At 43.6% G+C, this 14691-nt stretch overlaps 1 protein-coding gene across 1 annotated transcript in view; it reads left to right on the top strand.

The window, feature by feature from the left end:
* Window positions 1-3953, top strand: part of LOC134064369 (uncharacterized) — a 39115-nt gene extending 35162 nt beyond the window's left edge. Inside the window, exon 19 of the mRNA XM_062520288.1 lies at window positions 3077-3953. Within this exon, the coding sequence (XP_062376272.1) occupies window positions 3077-3597 (521 nt within the window). The 3' untranslated portion in view covers window positions 3598-3953. The remainder of the gene's footprint in view (window positions 1-3076) is intronic.
* Window positions 3954-14691: the final 10738 nt, after the last annotated feature.

The raw sequence follows: 14691 nt of genomic DNA, 5'->3' as shown, positions 1-14691 counted from the left end.
GAAGTTAGGATCGAACACTCGTTAACAGACAGTAAAAGACGGTTATTTTATGATTCTAACGAACAGTCAAAATCGCTTCCGGGAACTATTTGAACTACTTGAAGTTACACGAACCACGTCACAAACCGAATTTTCTGTACCCGGGTTGTCGCAACTCTCTCTTTATATGGCTCTGGATTACAGTTTTTTCCAATCGTTTACACACTAAAATTAAGATTAACAGACAGTTAACAATACTTAACCCTTAAGAAGCAAAACGCCTGCACAGAGTAGTACAACAGTAGGCACAAATTCAGCTTCACACTTTTTGCGAAACATTACACACAGTGAATGTCAAAACGTAAAACACATTTTCACACCTTAGACACAGATAAAGATTGTTAGGTACTTCCTTCTCATTATAAAGCCCTTGCTTGCCAATGACCACACTAATGAACAAATCGAATAATCACATCCACCAGGTGTGTAAGCACACATGTGCAAAATTGAAAACGCAGCACTCAGGTGTGTTATGCTCGATCCTCGAGGGGCGTTCCCACTGATCTATAACTAACACTGGATAGACTATCCCATTGTTTTCGCCCCATCATTCTTTATGTCGATCAGTGAGGATCGAGGCCAGAGGAGTGAGGGAGGACGTATAAAAGCCCAAATGAGAGGCACCCATAGCCTGTGATGTGGTGAACTCTTATGGCCTGATCCAGCTAGACAGAGAGATGATTAGAGTATTATGTATTGTTGTTACTTGTTTGTATTGTTGCTTTAGTTTTTCTTCAGTGACTGTAAGTGTACAGTACTTTTTGTTTGTGTACAGATTTTTATTTTTCTACACTTTACAGTAGCAAGAACTATAATTTTGCCATTTTCTGTTGATTGACCTGTCACTGTAACTGAACATATGGTACAGTGGAAGAATGAAATATTGCCTGCAGCATCAGTTTTGTGCATTGCTTGATGAGGGTTCATCAAAATATTTCTAAATGATCCTAATGCTCTCAAACAATATGTCTGAATAAGATCCATATATTGGAAGAGGGTTTTTATAGATGTGTTTTGAATTTATTGTGTTGGTGTGTATAAGATAGCGACAGTGTGGAATCATTCAAAGAATGTGTTAGTGATATGAGAACAGTGTAAGGTTTTATCAATGTGTTAATTGTTTTGACAGAAATATTTCTTTTTGCTAACAATCTGTTATGTTCTGCTGATTGGGTGTTGTGTTTGGTTAATTGTGTGATGTGTTTAGACAAAAAGAGCCCCGTTTTCAAAATTGTGTGTAAACGATTGGAAAAAACTGTAAACCAAGGCAACCAAAAGAGAATTCTAGAATTAGATTTAAAGGAGAATTCTAGAAATAGGTTTAAAGGAGAATTCTGGCGGTGTTTCACATGGATCTCCATTTTATCATGGTCACTGAGTACTGTTGATACAAAACAATCCGTTTTACCTAGCCAACAGCTAACCTAGCCAACAGCTAACATAGCCAACAGCTAACCTACATGTAGCCAACAGCTAACCTAGCCAACAGCTAACCTAGCCAACAGCTAACCTACATGTAGCCAACAGCTAACATAGCCAACAGCTAACCTAGCCAGGCAGCTGTGCAACATGCCCACAGAGAGTAGCACTGCAGTGGCCTTGAAGCTTTAAATTAGTTACAGCAAGTTGAGCTCGGTAACACTAACTGTTTTTTTTTTTGTTGTTTTTTTTTGCCCGACAGTATCTGTGACCTCGAGATACAGAGATCCATGTGAAAAATCCATGTGCCATGTACTTTTAGAGAGATTTGAGTCTCTGAAACATGTTCTCTCTCCTCCTAGGTTATCCATGTGCCATGTACTTCTAGAGCAGTGGTTCTCAATCTTTTTCTTTCATTCCCCACTTTGATCAAGGGGGCTTTCTCGAGCCCCACCTGTCCATCATCGCTCTATAGAAAGTATAGGTCAAGCTCAAAATTGTCATATTTATAACGTCACTTGCTAAATATACATCAGTAGGCCTAACAAATAACAGTTAGGCTACTAAAGATAAATATCAGTTCAAAAATAGAGAAAATAAAAATCAATGACCAATAACGTCAGTTTTTTGTCATTGACAAGGTGTCAATCCTTGCTTAAAAAAAAACTGATTTCCAATAATACAGCAAAAGGGCCAACTATATGCTACCATTGTGTTATAAATGAAGTTCAACACTCTCACAACCTCGTTCAAAATCTTATTCAGGTCAAGCCTTGACGCGAGCGCTTCCCTGAATGAAACAGTCCGTCGGTTGCGCATCGGGCACTACCCTCTTTATCACGACGATAGCATTTATTTTACCTGCTATCGTCTGTGCGCCAACCGAGCAAAGTCCCTCACAGTTTTCCCATTTGATGTCATGTTCTGCCAGGTAGACTAATTGTTGAGATCAATGTTGAATAGTTCATCTGCAGTGGGCCTACTTTTGGCATACTCGCAGAATAGAATATCTTCGCCCGCTGTCAAGTTAACAAAGCGGACATAAGCAATAACTAAACCACCTTTGTAACTGGGTGGCCTTGTCCACTTGCAAGGCAAAACATGGGTGTTTGCGTTTGTCAAGCAGTTGTTCTTCGAGATCGCAGAACAGCAATTGTGTCGTCGGACAGATAGCCAAGATATCCTTCAATTTTACTGCGCTCGTCTCGAACATAGACGGGTTTTTTTTGTTTCCGCGGCAATTAAAATTCCGACATCAATCATTTTTTTCGGACTATGATTCCAGGACAGACTAACATTTTCATCTGGTCAATGATAGGCCTACAAGAGTCTAGATTACCTTGTTTGTGTTTGTTTTGTGAGATGGAGGTGCATTCTCGTAATTATCAATAAAGGAAGGCACAGGCTTTAAAAAGAAATCTCCGGTTTTTCACGTCAGCTCGCGCCCCACCTGGCATGTCTCTGCGCCCCACTAGTGGGGCGCGCCCCACAGTTTGAGAAACGCTGTTCTAGAGAGATTTGAGTCTCTGAAACATGTTCTCTCTCCTCCTAGGTTATCCATGTGCCATGTACTTCTAGAGAGATTTGAGTCTCTGAAACATGTTCTCTCTCCTCTTAGGTTATCGCCGCTTCACCTTCAATATAAACACGGCGCACCCAAACCTTTATCTGTCGAAGAGATGCCGGAAGGTGGAGTGGAGCACCGAGAGCCAGCCATATCCGGATCATCCACACAGATTTGTTAACGAATGTGTCCAGGTGCTGTGTTGGGAGAGCATCTCTTCATTTCGCTGCTACTTTGAGCTCGAGTGGAGTGGAAGTGTTTGTGTATCGCTCTCGGTTGTGAACCAAAGCTGGAGAAGCAGCTGGGTTGATGCTCAGTTTGGGTCAAATGATCTGTCGTGGGCGCTGCAACTCTCCAGCTCCTGCTGTTGTTTCTACCACAATGGTGTGAAGATCCAACTTCCTCAAGTCACAAGCTCCACCATTGGAGTGTGTGTGGACTGTTCTGAAGGCACCCTGGTGTACTACAACATTGCTGACACAGTCACCCTCCTTCATAGAGTCCAGACCACATTCTCTTATCCTCTCGTTCCTGGATTTGGTTTAGGTAGTAAATCAGCAGTGAGGCTCCTGTGATTCCCAAATGGATAAAGGTTGTCACAATATGCACATCATATTGCCCATAAACACATAACTATTGTGTTCTATTATATTGTAAGTTATACACATCGTATTGCCCATAAGCAAATAACTATAGACATATTGTGTTATATTATAAGTTATACATATTGTACTGCTGTTCACACCATGTCCTCTTTTCCCCATGATCTGTGTCTGTATTGTGGAATATCAGAATTGTGAACAGTGTGCTCTGTGTTTTTGCATCTGCTTATGTAGAGTGCTTATTGGCCTTGGATTTATTTTTTTAATTTTACAGTGTTCTTGGGCAACTTCAAATGGGCTTTTAAATAAAATGTGTTGTTGTTGTTGTTGTTGTTATTATTATTATTATTATTATTATTATCATTATTATCTTCTATTAAACCTCTCTTATGGTCAAACCAACTCTAAACAAATCTTGAGTAAATCTGGGTGACTTCAATCATTTTGAACCCATATCCCCTCTGCTGCTTATAACTTGGGAGGGTAGTGACAGTGATCATTTTATCGATGTTTGGATGTCTTAAACGGCACAGAAGCTGCTTTAGTGTAGATATCCAGTGACCTCCTCTGTGTAGCTGATGCTGGACATCAACCTCCTGGACTTCAGTGCAGCCCTTTGACGGCATCTGTCATCAGCAGTGTCCATCACTGGTTCTCTTCCCACCTCACTGACCCGATAATGAGCTGCTGTTACAGTGCGGTGGAGTTCCTCAGGGCTCTGTTAAGGGGCCTCTGCTGTTCACCATCTACAGTGCCTATAGAAAGTAATTATACCCTTTTGAAATAGTTAGTGGGCTTGCTGCAAGGCAGGCCCATATATTGTTCTTCTTTGCCCATTTTTTTAGAACGCCTCTTCTCCTAGAGTGTTTGAGCTTTCCATGCGGTTCAAACACTAAAAAATCAGGCCCGATCCGGTGTAGGTTGCTTGTTAATGTCGGATGGCTGTCGGTTGTCGTTTTTCCGGTATTCCCGTTTTTAGACCCTTGTAGTTCGCTATGCTCCACCAGAGGCGTTTCCCCATTGAAATGAATGGGGGACTGTTCAGACGTTTACATCACTGCCCCCTGGTGAGCAAGCCCACTCTTGCAGCTCCTCCACGGAGATGCACATTTCTAGTTTTTAGTTATGGGCACATAATAGAGGAGATGCTAAATGAGAAGAATTTAGTTTGCGTGAATGACTGTAAGAAGAGTGAGGGTATATAACAACTGGCAAGCAGCATGGATTATACAGTAGCTCACATTAATGTCTGGGATGGTCTCTGGAGTATAGCTCACGTTAATGTCTATTGGATGGTTTCAAAGTTCCAAAAACAACCCAGTGGGACTATATCCTTGTTTACAGACAGCTTACAGTTGAATGAACCGATATGGAAGATGGGTTTGTGAAAAGGCAGGTTGGGTAAGATTTATGGGGAAAAAAGTGACACATATCTTGTGTATTTACAGAGTATTTTGGGCTGTGATTATTGCTAGACGCACTTATAGTAATGTAGACTAGAGTGGGAAGCCTCCATGGGATGATACATGTAAACTAAAGAAGATACACATGTGGAAGAGATGGACCTCCACCAATGAATAACAGTCTGAGATACAACGTGTCTAGTTAGTAGGTTTAATACACATCTGTCACATATGCATCAGAAAAGTCTGTGCACCACGAGACAACCTTTCAATCATACACAGACATATTTTTATCACAGAGAAGCAGAACAGACCGGGGTTAGTCGAGTGTCAGTGTCATTAGAAAGGATCTGATCATCTGAGTTTCAATTCTGTTTGTCTGGAACATGCAGATTCATGTGAGGTCACTATGTGAAAGGTTACACACAGATCCTGTTGATGGAAAATGTTGCAGACGGATCATGTTGTTCTTTATAAAGCAAAAACACAAATCAAACTTTTAGAACATTAGAATGAACAAACAATTATTAGCAAACTGATTTGATTAAATATTATGAGTATTTAGACAATTACAGGCAGTAGTGAGGAGACATAGATGACAGACAGAGAGCACAGTAAAGGGAATAGTTAACCTCTGCATGGAATATGGGGATGATGGACGTGAGAGAAGGCTATAGCACTAGAAGAGAGTGGAGTTGTCCAGTGTCACATTCTGTCAGATGGGGAGCAGTAAGGCCTACGAGGCCTTCATCAGATTTAGAGAGGGGCCTACGAGGCCTTCATCAGATTTAGAGAGGTCAGAAATGGACATGAGCTCTGAGTTGGCCTATGGTAGCTGTTGGGGTCCAGAGTAGGGGAATTTAAAGATTTTTTTTTATTTATTTATTTTTCTTACAGACAAAGTGCTCCAGAAGATGGCGGCATTGCAACCACAGAGGTACCAGCCAGTTGCTACTCAACCTAAGAAAAGAGGAAGTACTTCACGTGTTAGGCATTCTTGAAATCGGTGTATTTTTTTAGAGATTATTTTGTTAGGTCTGCTTTTCCAGTTTATTAGAGATTAGTCTGCTAGATTTCAGATTTAGCCTAGGCTGTTATAGTTTAATATTCTGTTGCCGATATGGCGTGATATTAGTATGATAACGTTAAAAACACGACTTTTCAGAATAAGGTCGTTGGCCCAGCCCACTTTGACCCAAAGATCTCGCACGACATAGCCGAGCCAAAGTTTGTTGTGTCCAGACGTGCAGACGAGCATGGCTGGTGAGCGTGAAGTGAACACTGGACATCGCGCGGAACATGGACCTTTTGGCCCAGTGCAACGGGGCAATTATGTCGCGCGTGACCTTACCCAGGCAAGTACTCAATTCAATTGGTATGTTAATGCAATATCCGTTAGTGTCATCATTTGTCGCTTTGGTTAAACGCGTATGCCAAGAAGCAACAGAAACAGCCAACTCCTGAACAGCATCAAACATTTTCAACAGTCAGTAGACACTTTAAATACTTTTAGTTTTTTAATTTGGTTTAAATATGTATTTTTAAAATACTGGTTCCAAAGAGATAGGGCAGACACACAAAAGGATCTATATTTTTGGGTGTGGGGGTGGGGATGGATGCAAAAGGCATACAGTACCCACAGCACCACCTCTTAGTGCAGGCGCCTTGGTAGATAATGGGGCCCATAGTCTAGCCTACAGCAGAGTTTCTCAAACTTCTCAGGCCTAAGCCATGTCAGAATTCAGGGCTACAGGGCCAGAGGGGCCACTATCCTGGACAATGCTGAGCTTTTGTGCAGCACTCCACCCACCCCCATCGAAATAGCCTGTATACTGATGGTACTGTGTCTAAAAGAATGATACATATTATTGATTTGATTTGATTGGGTGAAAAACAGAGTTCAGCTATCTCAAAAAACCCCAACAAAATGTGTGTCTGCATAAAGGTGTACCTTTGCTTTTTGCTTGTTTTGTTTGCTTGTTTTTGTTGTTGTTGTTGCTGTGTGAAATTGACACAAAATTGTGTTGTCCCTGAGCTCACGCACCATTTGTAATTTTAGCACATCACTTCATAGTGTATTTAGTTACTTTTAATACCAACGGGTGGTGCCAAGCCAAAGAGGAAGGTCTCTGTTGTCAATTCCGTGAACATTTCAACCGAAAACGGACCAATTGTTTTTATGGGTGGTGTGAGAGAGGACGGTCTGCAGGATCAAAACATTGTGTCATTTCCTGCCAAATTGGTTTTGAGCGATAGGGACCCATTTCAGTGCTGAAAGGCTACATAATCTGCAATATAGGCTATGGACTTTTAAAGGTTGTATCAGCGATGGCAGGCTATGGACTTTTAAAGGTTGTATCAGCGATTGCAGGCCCAAACATAAATGATAACTTTCATCTGAGTGACCAGGGTGAGAAGTCAAGAGTGTTTTTTATGGCTTTTGAGAGTCTTGAGTTGACCGTGTCCTGTAGTGAGATAAAACAATGAATAATTGAGTATATGAGTAAATAAATAGACAAATAAATACATAAAAAGGGCTATTAAAATGTGCAAAATAAGAAAATGCTAAAAACCAATAAAAATAAATAGATAACAGATACATCTACAAAAGTAAAATAAGACCAGAAACGATAAGAAAACAAAAGTAATTTAGACAGAGCAAGGGTAAAAAGGTGGGTTTTCAGGCTAGACTTAAAACTGGAGATGGTTTTGCAGGACTTGACATGGTACGGGAGGCTATTCCAATGTTTGGGGCCAGTAACTGAGAAAGCCCTGTCTCCTCTAGCTTTAAGATGAGCATGTGGGACTGTGAGGAGTTGCTGAGAGGACGACCTGGGTGACCTTGGGGCAGAGTAGGGAGTTAAAAGCTCTGTAATGTAAGAAGAGGCTAATCTATTAAGAGCTTTAAAAACACAGTAAGATTTTAAAATCAATTCTGAATGAAGCCAGTGTTAGCCAGGACAGGTGTGATGTGGTCCCTTTTCTTAGTTCCTGTTAAAAGTCTGGCAGCAGCATTTTGGACTAATTGAAGTTTTGAAATGTTCGACTGGGTCAGACCAGAGTATAGGGAATTACAGTAGTCGATGCGGGATGTGATAAAAGCATGGATGACAGTTTCAAGATCATTGTGAGATAAAAAGGTTTAAGCTTAGCTATGGTCCTTAAATGATAAAAACTGCCCTTCACCACACTGCTCACTTGTTTGTTAAAATTCAGTGAACTATCGACTAGGACACCAAGATTTTTAACAACCGTTTGCAGATAGGGGACCTAGTGCACTGGTTGAGCTGTTGACGATGGTGGGGGGGCCCAAATAGAATGATTTCAGTTTTACTGTCGTTGAGTTGGAGAAAATTGCTGTGAGTGAGGGTGGAGGATTTGAGGGGAGCCGTTGCCCAGAGTGAGGGTGGAGTGAGGGTGGAGGGAGGGTGGAGTGAGGGTGGAGTGGAGTGAGGGTGGAGGGAGGGTGGAGTGAGGGTGGAGGGAGGGTGGAGTGAGGGTGGGGGATTTGAGGGGAGCCGCTGCCCAGAGTGAGGGTGGAGGATTTGTGGGGGCCGAGCTTCACACATTGGGGCCGGTTGGTTAAGAAGCCCATAATCCAGCGGCAAATATGATAGGAGAGGCCGAGGTCATATGAGGCCAAGGTCAAATGAGAGGAGAGGCCGAGGTCAAATGAGAGGAGACGCCAAGGTCAAATGAGAGGAGAGGCCGAGGTCATATGAGAGGAGAGGCCAAGGTCAAATGAGAGGAGAGGCCAGACAGCTTTCTGAGGTCTGATGTGAATTGGTACCAACCACTCAGAGCCAAAATAGATACTGTAGTGTTCCGATAGTGTTGTGGGGTTTTGCACTTGTGCATGGCTGCACACAAAATAGTTTTTCGCTCACACACATTTATCATAGTCCTCCCTGTGATCACGACACACACAGCTCACACACATTATCATAGTCCTCTCTGTGATCACGACACACACAGCTCACACACATTATCATAGTCCTCCCTGTGATCACGACACACACAGCTCACACACATTTATCATAGTCCTCTCTGTGATCACGACACACACATTTATCATAGTCCTCTCTGTGATCACGACACACACATTTATCGTAGTCCTCTGTGATCACGACACAATCAGGGCAGGGGCGCTGTTCGGTTAGTTTAGTCTCGCTTCAAACACCCAACAGAAGTGACGTCACCCGCAATACTACTATTTAACCCAGTGTTTTTCAACCTTTTTTGAGCCAAGGCACATTTTTTCATTGAAAAAATCCTGAGGCACACCACCAGCCGAAAATTTTAAATAAAATGAAATTTTATTGAAAATGAAATGAAATAAAACTCTGTATAGCCCGCATTAATGATATCAAGTCATTCTTGTCAAAATGTCTTGAATAGGAATCAAATGAACACAAAGACAATTATTTCTATTCACTCTTTTTTAGACCAATTAGGTGAAATTGGATAATTTCCCACGGCACACCTAACAATGTGTCACGGCACACTAGTGTGCCACGGCACAGTGGTTGAAAAACACTGATTTAACCTGTAAAGGGGCCTTTTGCAGTTTTGTCCATTTCTGTGCTGTTTTCTCACTTTTTTACTCACAGTTTTCCCTACAGCTTCAGAGTAGATATGTTTCAACACTTTTCAACACTTTTTGCTTGGTCAGTCCGCCATTTCCTCTTTCTCTGTTCCTACGACAACAGCTTTTCTCACTTTGTCCTTCCTGTCATAGGCTGCCATGACTGATGTCTGAGAAACTCCATCGCTACCTTGTTCTAGCCGTCGTGTGTGTGTGTGTGTGTGTGTGTGTGTGTGTGTGTGTGTGTGTGTGTGTGTGTGTGTGTGTGTGTGTGTGTGTGTGTGTGTGTGTGTGTGTGTGTGTGTGTGTGTGTGTGTGTGTGTGTGTGTGTGTGTGTGTGTGTGTGTGTGTGTGTTCCATTCAACCCTCCTCCCAGCAAGCCTCAAGGAGACTAGTGGGATTCCATGTTCTGGTGATTGCTGTTGCAGCCTGCTCATTTTGATCCAGCCATTAGCAACCATGAGCATGATGTAATATTTGAATCACGTCTGTCCACCACCCCAGCTGAATAGAAGTCTCTTAACCCGTGTTGTCTTTCCTACACCCCAGCTGAGTAGAAGTGTGTGTGCAGTCTCCTACATACTGTACACCCAGCTGAATAGAAGTGTGTGTGTTGTCTGTCCATACACCCCAGCTGAATAGAAGTGTGTGAGTTGTCTGTCCATACACCCCAGCTGAGTAGAAGTGTGTGTGCTGTCTACAGCCCAGCTGAGTAGAAGTGTGTGTGCTGTCTACAGCCCAGCTGAGTAGAAGTGTGTGTGCTGAGTAGAAGTGTGTGTGCTGAGTAGAAGTGTGTGTGCTGAGTAGAGGTCTCTTAACGTGTGTGTGTGTGCTGAGTAGAAGTCTCTAACGTGTGTGTGTGTGTGTGTGTGTGCTGCCAGGTGCTGCAGGAGAGGGAGGAGCTGAGGAGGGAGCGCGGTGTGTACCTGCAGCAGACCCAGTACCTGGCCAAGGAGCAGATGTGCTTCCAGCAGGAGCTGCGTAGGTCTACCTGTGTGTGTGTGTGTGTGTGTGTGTATGTGTGTGTGTGTGTGTGTGTGTGTGTGTGTGTGTGTGTGTGTACCTGCAGCAGACCCAGTACCTGGCCAAGGAGCAGATGTGCTTCCAGCAGGAGCTGCGTAGGTCTACCTGTGTGTGTGTGTGTGTGTGTGTGTGTGTGTGTGTGTACCTGCAGCAGACCCAGTACCTGGCCAAGGAGCAGATGTGCTTCCAGCAGGAGCTGCGTAGGTCTACCTGTGTGTGTGTGTGTGTGTGTGTGTGTACCTGCAGCAGACCCAGTACCTGGCCAAGGAGCAGATGTGCTTCCAGCAGGAGCTGCGTAGGTCTACCTGTGTGTGTGTGTGTGTGTGTGTGTGTGTGTGTGTGTGCGCGGGTCAGCATATGGTGTAACTAATAAAGCTGACCTTGACTTTGAGATCAGGATCATTTAAGATGACTTGTTGATGAGAAACCCTTTGCGCTGTCTGTCTGTCTGACCACCTGTCTGTCTGTCCCTGTCTGTCTGTTTGTCTGTCTGCGTGCGTGTGTCTCTCTGTCTGTCTCCAGGAGAGCTGAGCGCGCCGTACAGCGTCTCGTTGGACCAGGAGGAGAGGCGGCGGCAGGCGCTGCAGCTGTTGGAGCGCATCGAGAGCGGCCTGTTGTCCTTGCGGCAGGCGGACGATGCTGCCCGCTACCAGCTGCTCCGGCTGCAGCAGGAGGCCGAGCTCCTGGGCCACCCCCCTCCACACCCCCCCTGGGCCTCAGAGCTCCTGGACCTCCCCCCTCCACACCCCCCCTGGGCCTCAGAGCTCCTGGGCCACCCCCCTCCACACCCCCCCTGGGCCTCAGACACACACATTCTGCTGCCACATGGGGCGGCTCAGAGCCAACAGCAGGTGAGCTTCCCCACCAGCTCATATGGAGCACACACACACACACACACACACACACACACACACTCGTATGGAGCACACACACACACACTCATATGGAGCACTCCGGGCCAGATATAAAATAGTACACACACACACACACACACACACACACACACAAACACACTCAAACACACTCGTATGGAGCACGCACACTTACATACAGAGCATTGATGGCTGGATACACAATATTGTAATTTCTCACTATTAGCCGCGGTTTATACATTGATTTTGCTAAATTTTCTGATAACGGAGTGAGCGTCTGATGTAGGAGTTCAGGCATGATGCTGTTGGCCCAGCTGAAGTCCACAAACAGGACATGCCCCTATGTTGGTGGAAACCATCCTCCTATCATGCATAAATAGATATATAAAGCTATGTAGCCTTGGGCATAAATATAAAGCTATGTAACCTTGGGCATAAATATATAAAGCTATGTAGCCTTGGGCATAAATATATAAATCTATGTAGCCTTGGGCATAAATATACATATAAAGCTATGTAGCCTTGGGCATAAATATACATATAAAGCTATGTAGCCTTGGACATATATATATAACGCTATGTAGCCTTGGGCATAAATATATAAAGCTGTGTAGCCTTGGGCATAAATATATATATAAAGCTATGTAGCCTTGGGCATAAATATATAAAGCTATGTAGCCTTGGGCATAAATATATATAGAGAGCTATGTAGCCTTAGGCATAAATATATAAAGCTGTGTAGCCTTGGGCATAAATATATGAAGCTACAGTATGTAGCCTTGGGCATAAATATATAAACCTATGTAGCCTTGGGCATAAATATATATATAAAGCTAAGCTATGTAGCCTTGGGCATAAATATATATATAAAGCCATGTAGCCTTGGGCATAAATAAAGCTATGTAGCCTTGGGCATAAATATATATAGAAAGCTGTGTAGCCTTGGGCATAAATATATATATATAAAGCTGTGTAGCCTTGGGTTTTTCTGGTTCCTTCCAGTTCTTGGAGTAAGGAGGGTTCTCTTATGTTGTTTACTTTATAACCGGCAGTGTCCACCTGGCCTTGTCCTTTCTCTGAACCCACCAGCCGATGCCCCCCCCCCCCCTCCCTTGACCATCTAAAGAGGAGCCTGTATCTACGCTGCTCTCCCCCACACTACTGCCCTGACTGTTAGTTTGTTCTGCTCAAGATATTTAATGGCCTTGAAAGGCTTGCAGTTAATCAAGTAGGCCCAGAAACCCTTACAGTGAGTGCAATAGAGTAGACCCAGAAACCCTTACAGTGAGTGCAGTAGACCCAGAAACCCTTACAGTGAGTGCAGTAGACCCAGAAACCCTTACAGTGAGTGCAGTAGACCCAGAAACCCTTACAGTGAGTGCAGTAGGCCCAGAAACCCTTACAGTGAATGCAGTAGACCCAATACTATCGCTTGTGAACCCATGAACGCATCCAGTGAATCATGAGAAGACAGCACAAGAGAAGCAGGGGAATGGAGGTCGGAGGTCGGAGGTCGGGGGCTAGATGCTGTAGTAGCCTATGGGCCGATTTGGACATGATGGTTGGAAGAAATCGCAGTTATTCGGTGCTGTGTTTGTGTTGATTATGGATTATTGGATGGTCATCATTGTGATATAGCCTACTATATATTATCATTTCTCTGTGTAGACTATATTGAAGTCCCACACGTAGCCTGTTGCTGTTTACCTCATAGACATATATATATATATATGGTTTACCTGGTCATGACCTCATGATGGAGTCTCCCCTCCAGTGGGATTTGGGATCTTGGCTAATGGAATAGTCCGATGGATTGAGTGTGCTGGTGTTGGGGTCTGGAGTTAACGTCCGAGTGTGCTGGTGTTGAGGTCTGGAGTTAACGTCCGAGTGTGCTGGTGTTGAGGTCTGGAGTTAACGTCCGAGTGTGCTGGTGTTGAGGTCTGGAGTTAACGTCCGAGTGTACTGGTGTTGAGGTCTGGAGTTAACGTCCGAGTGTACTGGTGTTGAGGTAATTACAGTTCCTGTTTTGTATTTGGTCTCTGGGCTCTGCACTCACATGTTCCTTAGTTAAGTCCATGCGTTCATCTGCTCCAGTAGCAGTGATATTAGCCTGCTGCGCTACGTTCATCTGCTCCAGTAGCAGTGATATTAGCCTGCTGCGCTAAATTCATCTGCTCTATCAGCAGTGATATTAGCCTGCTGCGCTACGTTCTGTGCATTTCCAGTTGTTGCTGTACTCACTTCATGAGATGTCTCTCGTAGTTCATCCATCTTTGATGGTAGGGCATCAATCTTTGATGCCAAAGTAGAAATTCTTGGTTCTAGCTCAGTAAGTTTTCCGCATGTGTGGGAATTCTATATGTCATCGAAAAGAAAACATGGTGAACACTGATGTGTTAAAATAAAAAAAAACAAATACTAAATATTTCGTTATGGCACTATGGACAGCATAACTTCAACAACAATATCTACAACATGATGTGAAACGTCTATTCATCTAGCAGAACACCTTGGCCTAAGGATGCTAGGAACATTAAGGCCTAACTTTCCCTAACACAACCACGATGAACCTGACCCTATTCTAAAGACACACAAACACATTCACACTCACCGTGAACCGTACAGTACAGACCAAAATGTCACCCACACATCACAACCTTTTGCCGTATGACCAGAGCTCACCCCTCAGGCCAACAGGGAAGGAGCCGAAGACAACCTTTGACTTACCCCACTTTCCTCCGGACACGCAGGCTCTCTTGAACGAAGACGCACCGGCCCGACCACCGATCCCAAATGGGTCAGCAAGTAATATCCGCGGAAAGAGTAGGGCTACTTCATGCACACCGGGAGGGGAAAAATCCCCAAAGATGGAGACGCGGACAGAAAAAGTGTCTTTCTCTTCCCCACTGGAAGCGGTTTTATTAGTTTTTTTGGTTCCAATATAAGTTCAAGTGTAATAAAAGTAAAAGTATTGAGTATACTGTATAAGTAAAAATTACTTGAATAATAAAAAGAAACGAACAAATAAAAACTGTAACGAAACAATAGAAATTGAAACGAACAAAAAGAACCGACTGACTTAAGGTTAATTATCATCTCGCAGGTTCAAAAGCAACCACAAAAAGCCCTGCTAACTCCTCTCTCTCCCCTTATATACTCCCAGTTTTTCCTCTAAATATGGTCT

The sequence above is a fragment of the Sardina pilchardus genome, chromosome 18, assembly GCF_963854185.1.
Source record: "Sardina pilchardus chromosome 18, fSarPil1.1, whole genome shotgun sequence".
In the NCBI taxonomy this organism is placed as follows: Eukaryota; Metazoa; Chordata; class Actinopteri; order Clupeiformes; family Clupeidae; genus Sardina; species Sardina pilchardus.
This window is presented reverse-complemented; position numbering and strand designations above follow the sequence as displayed.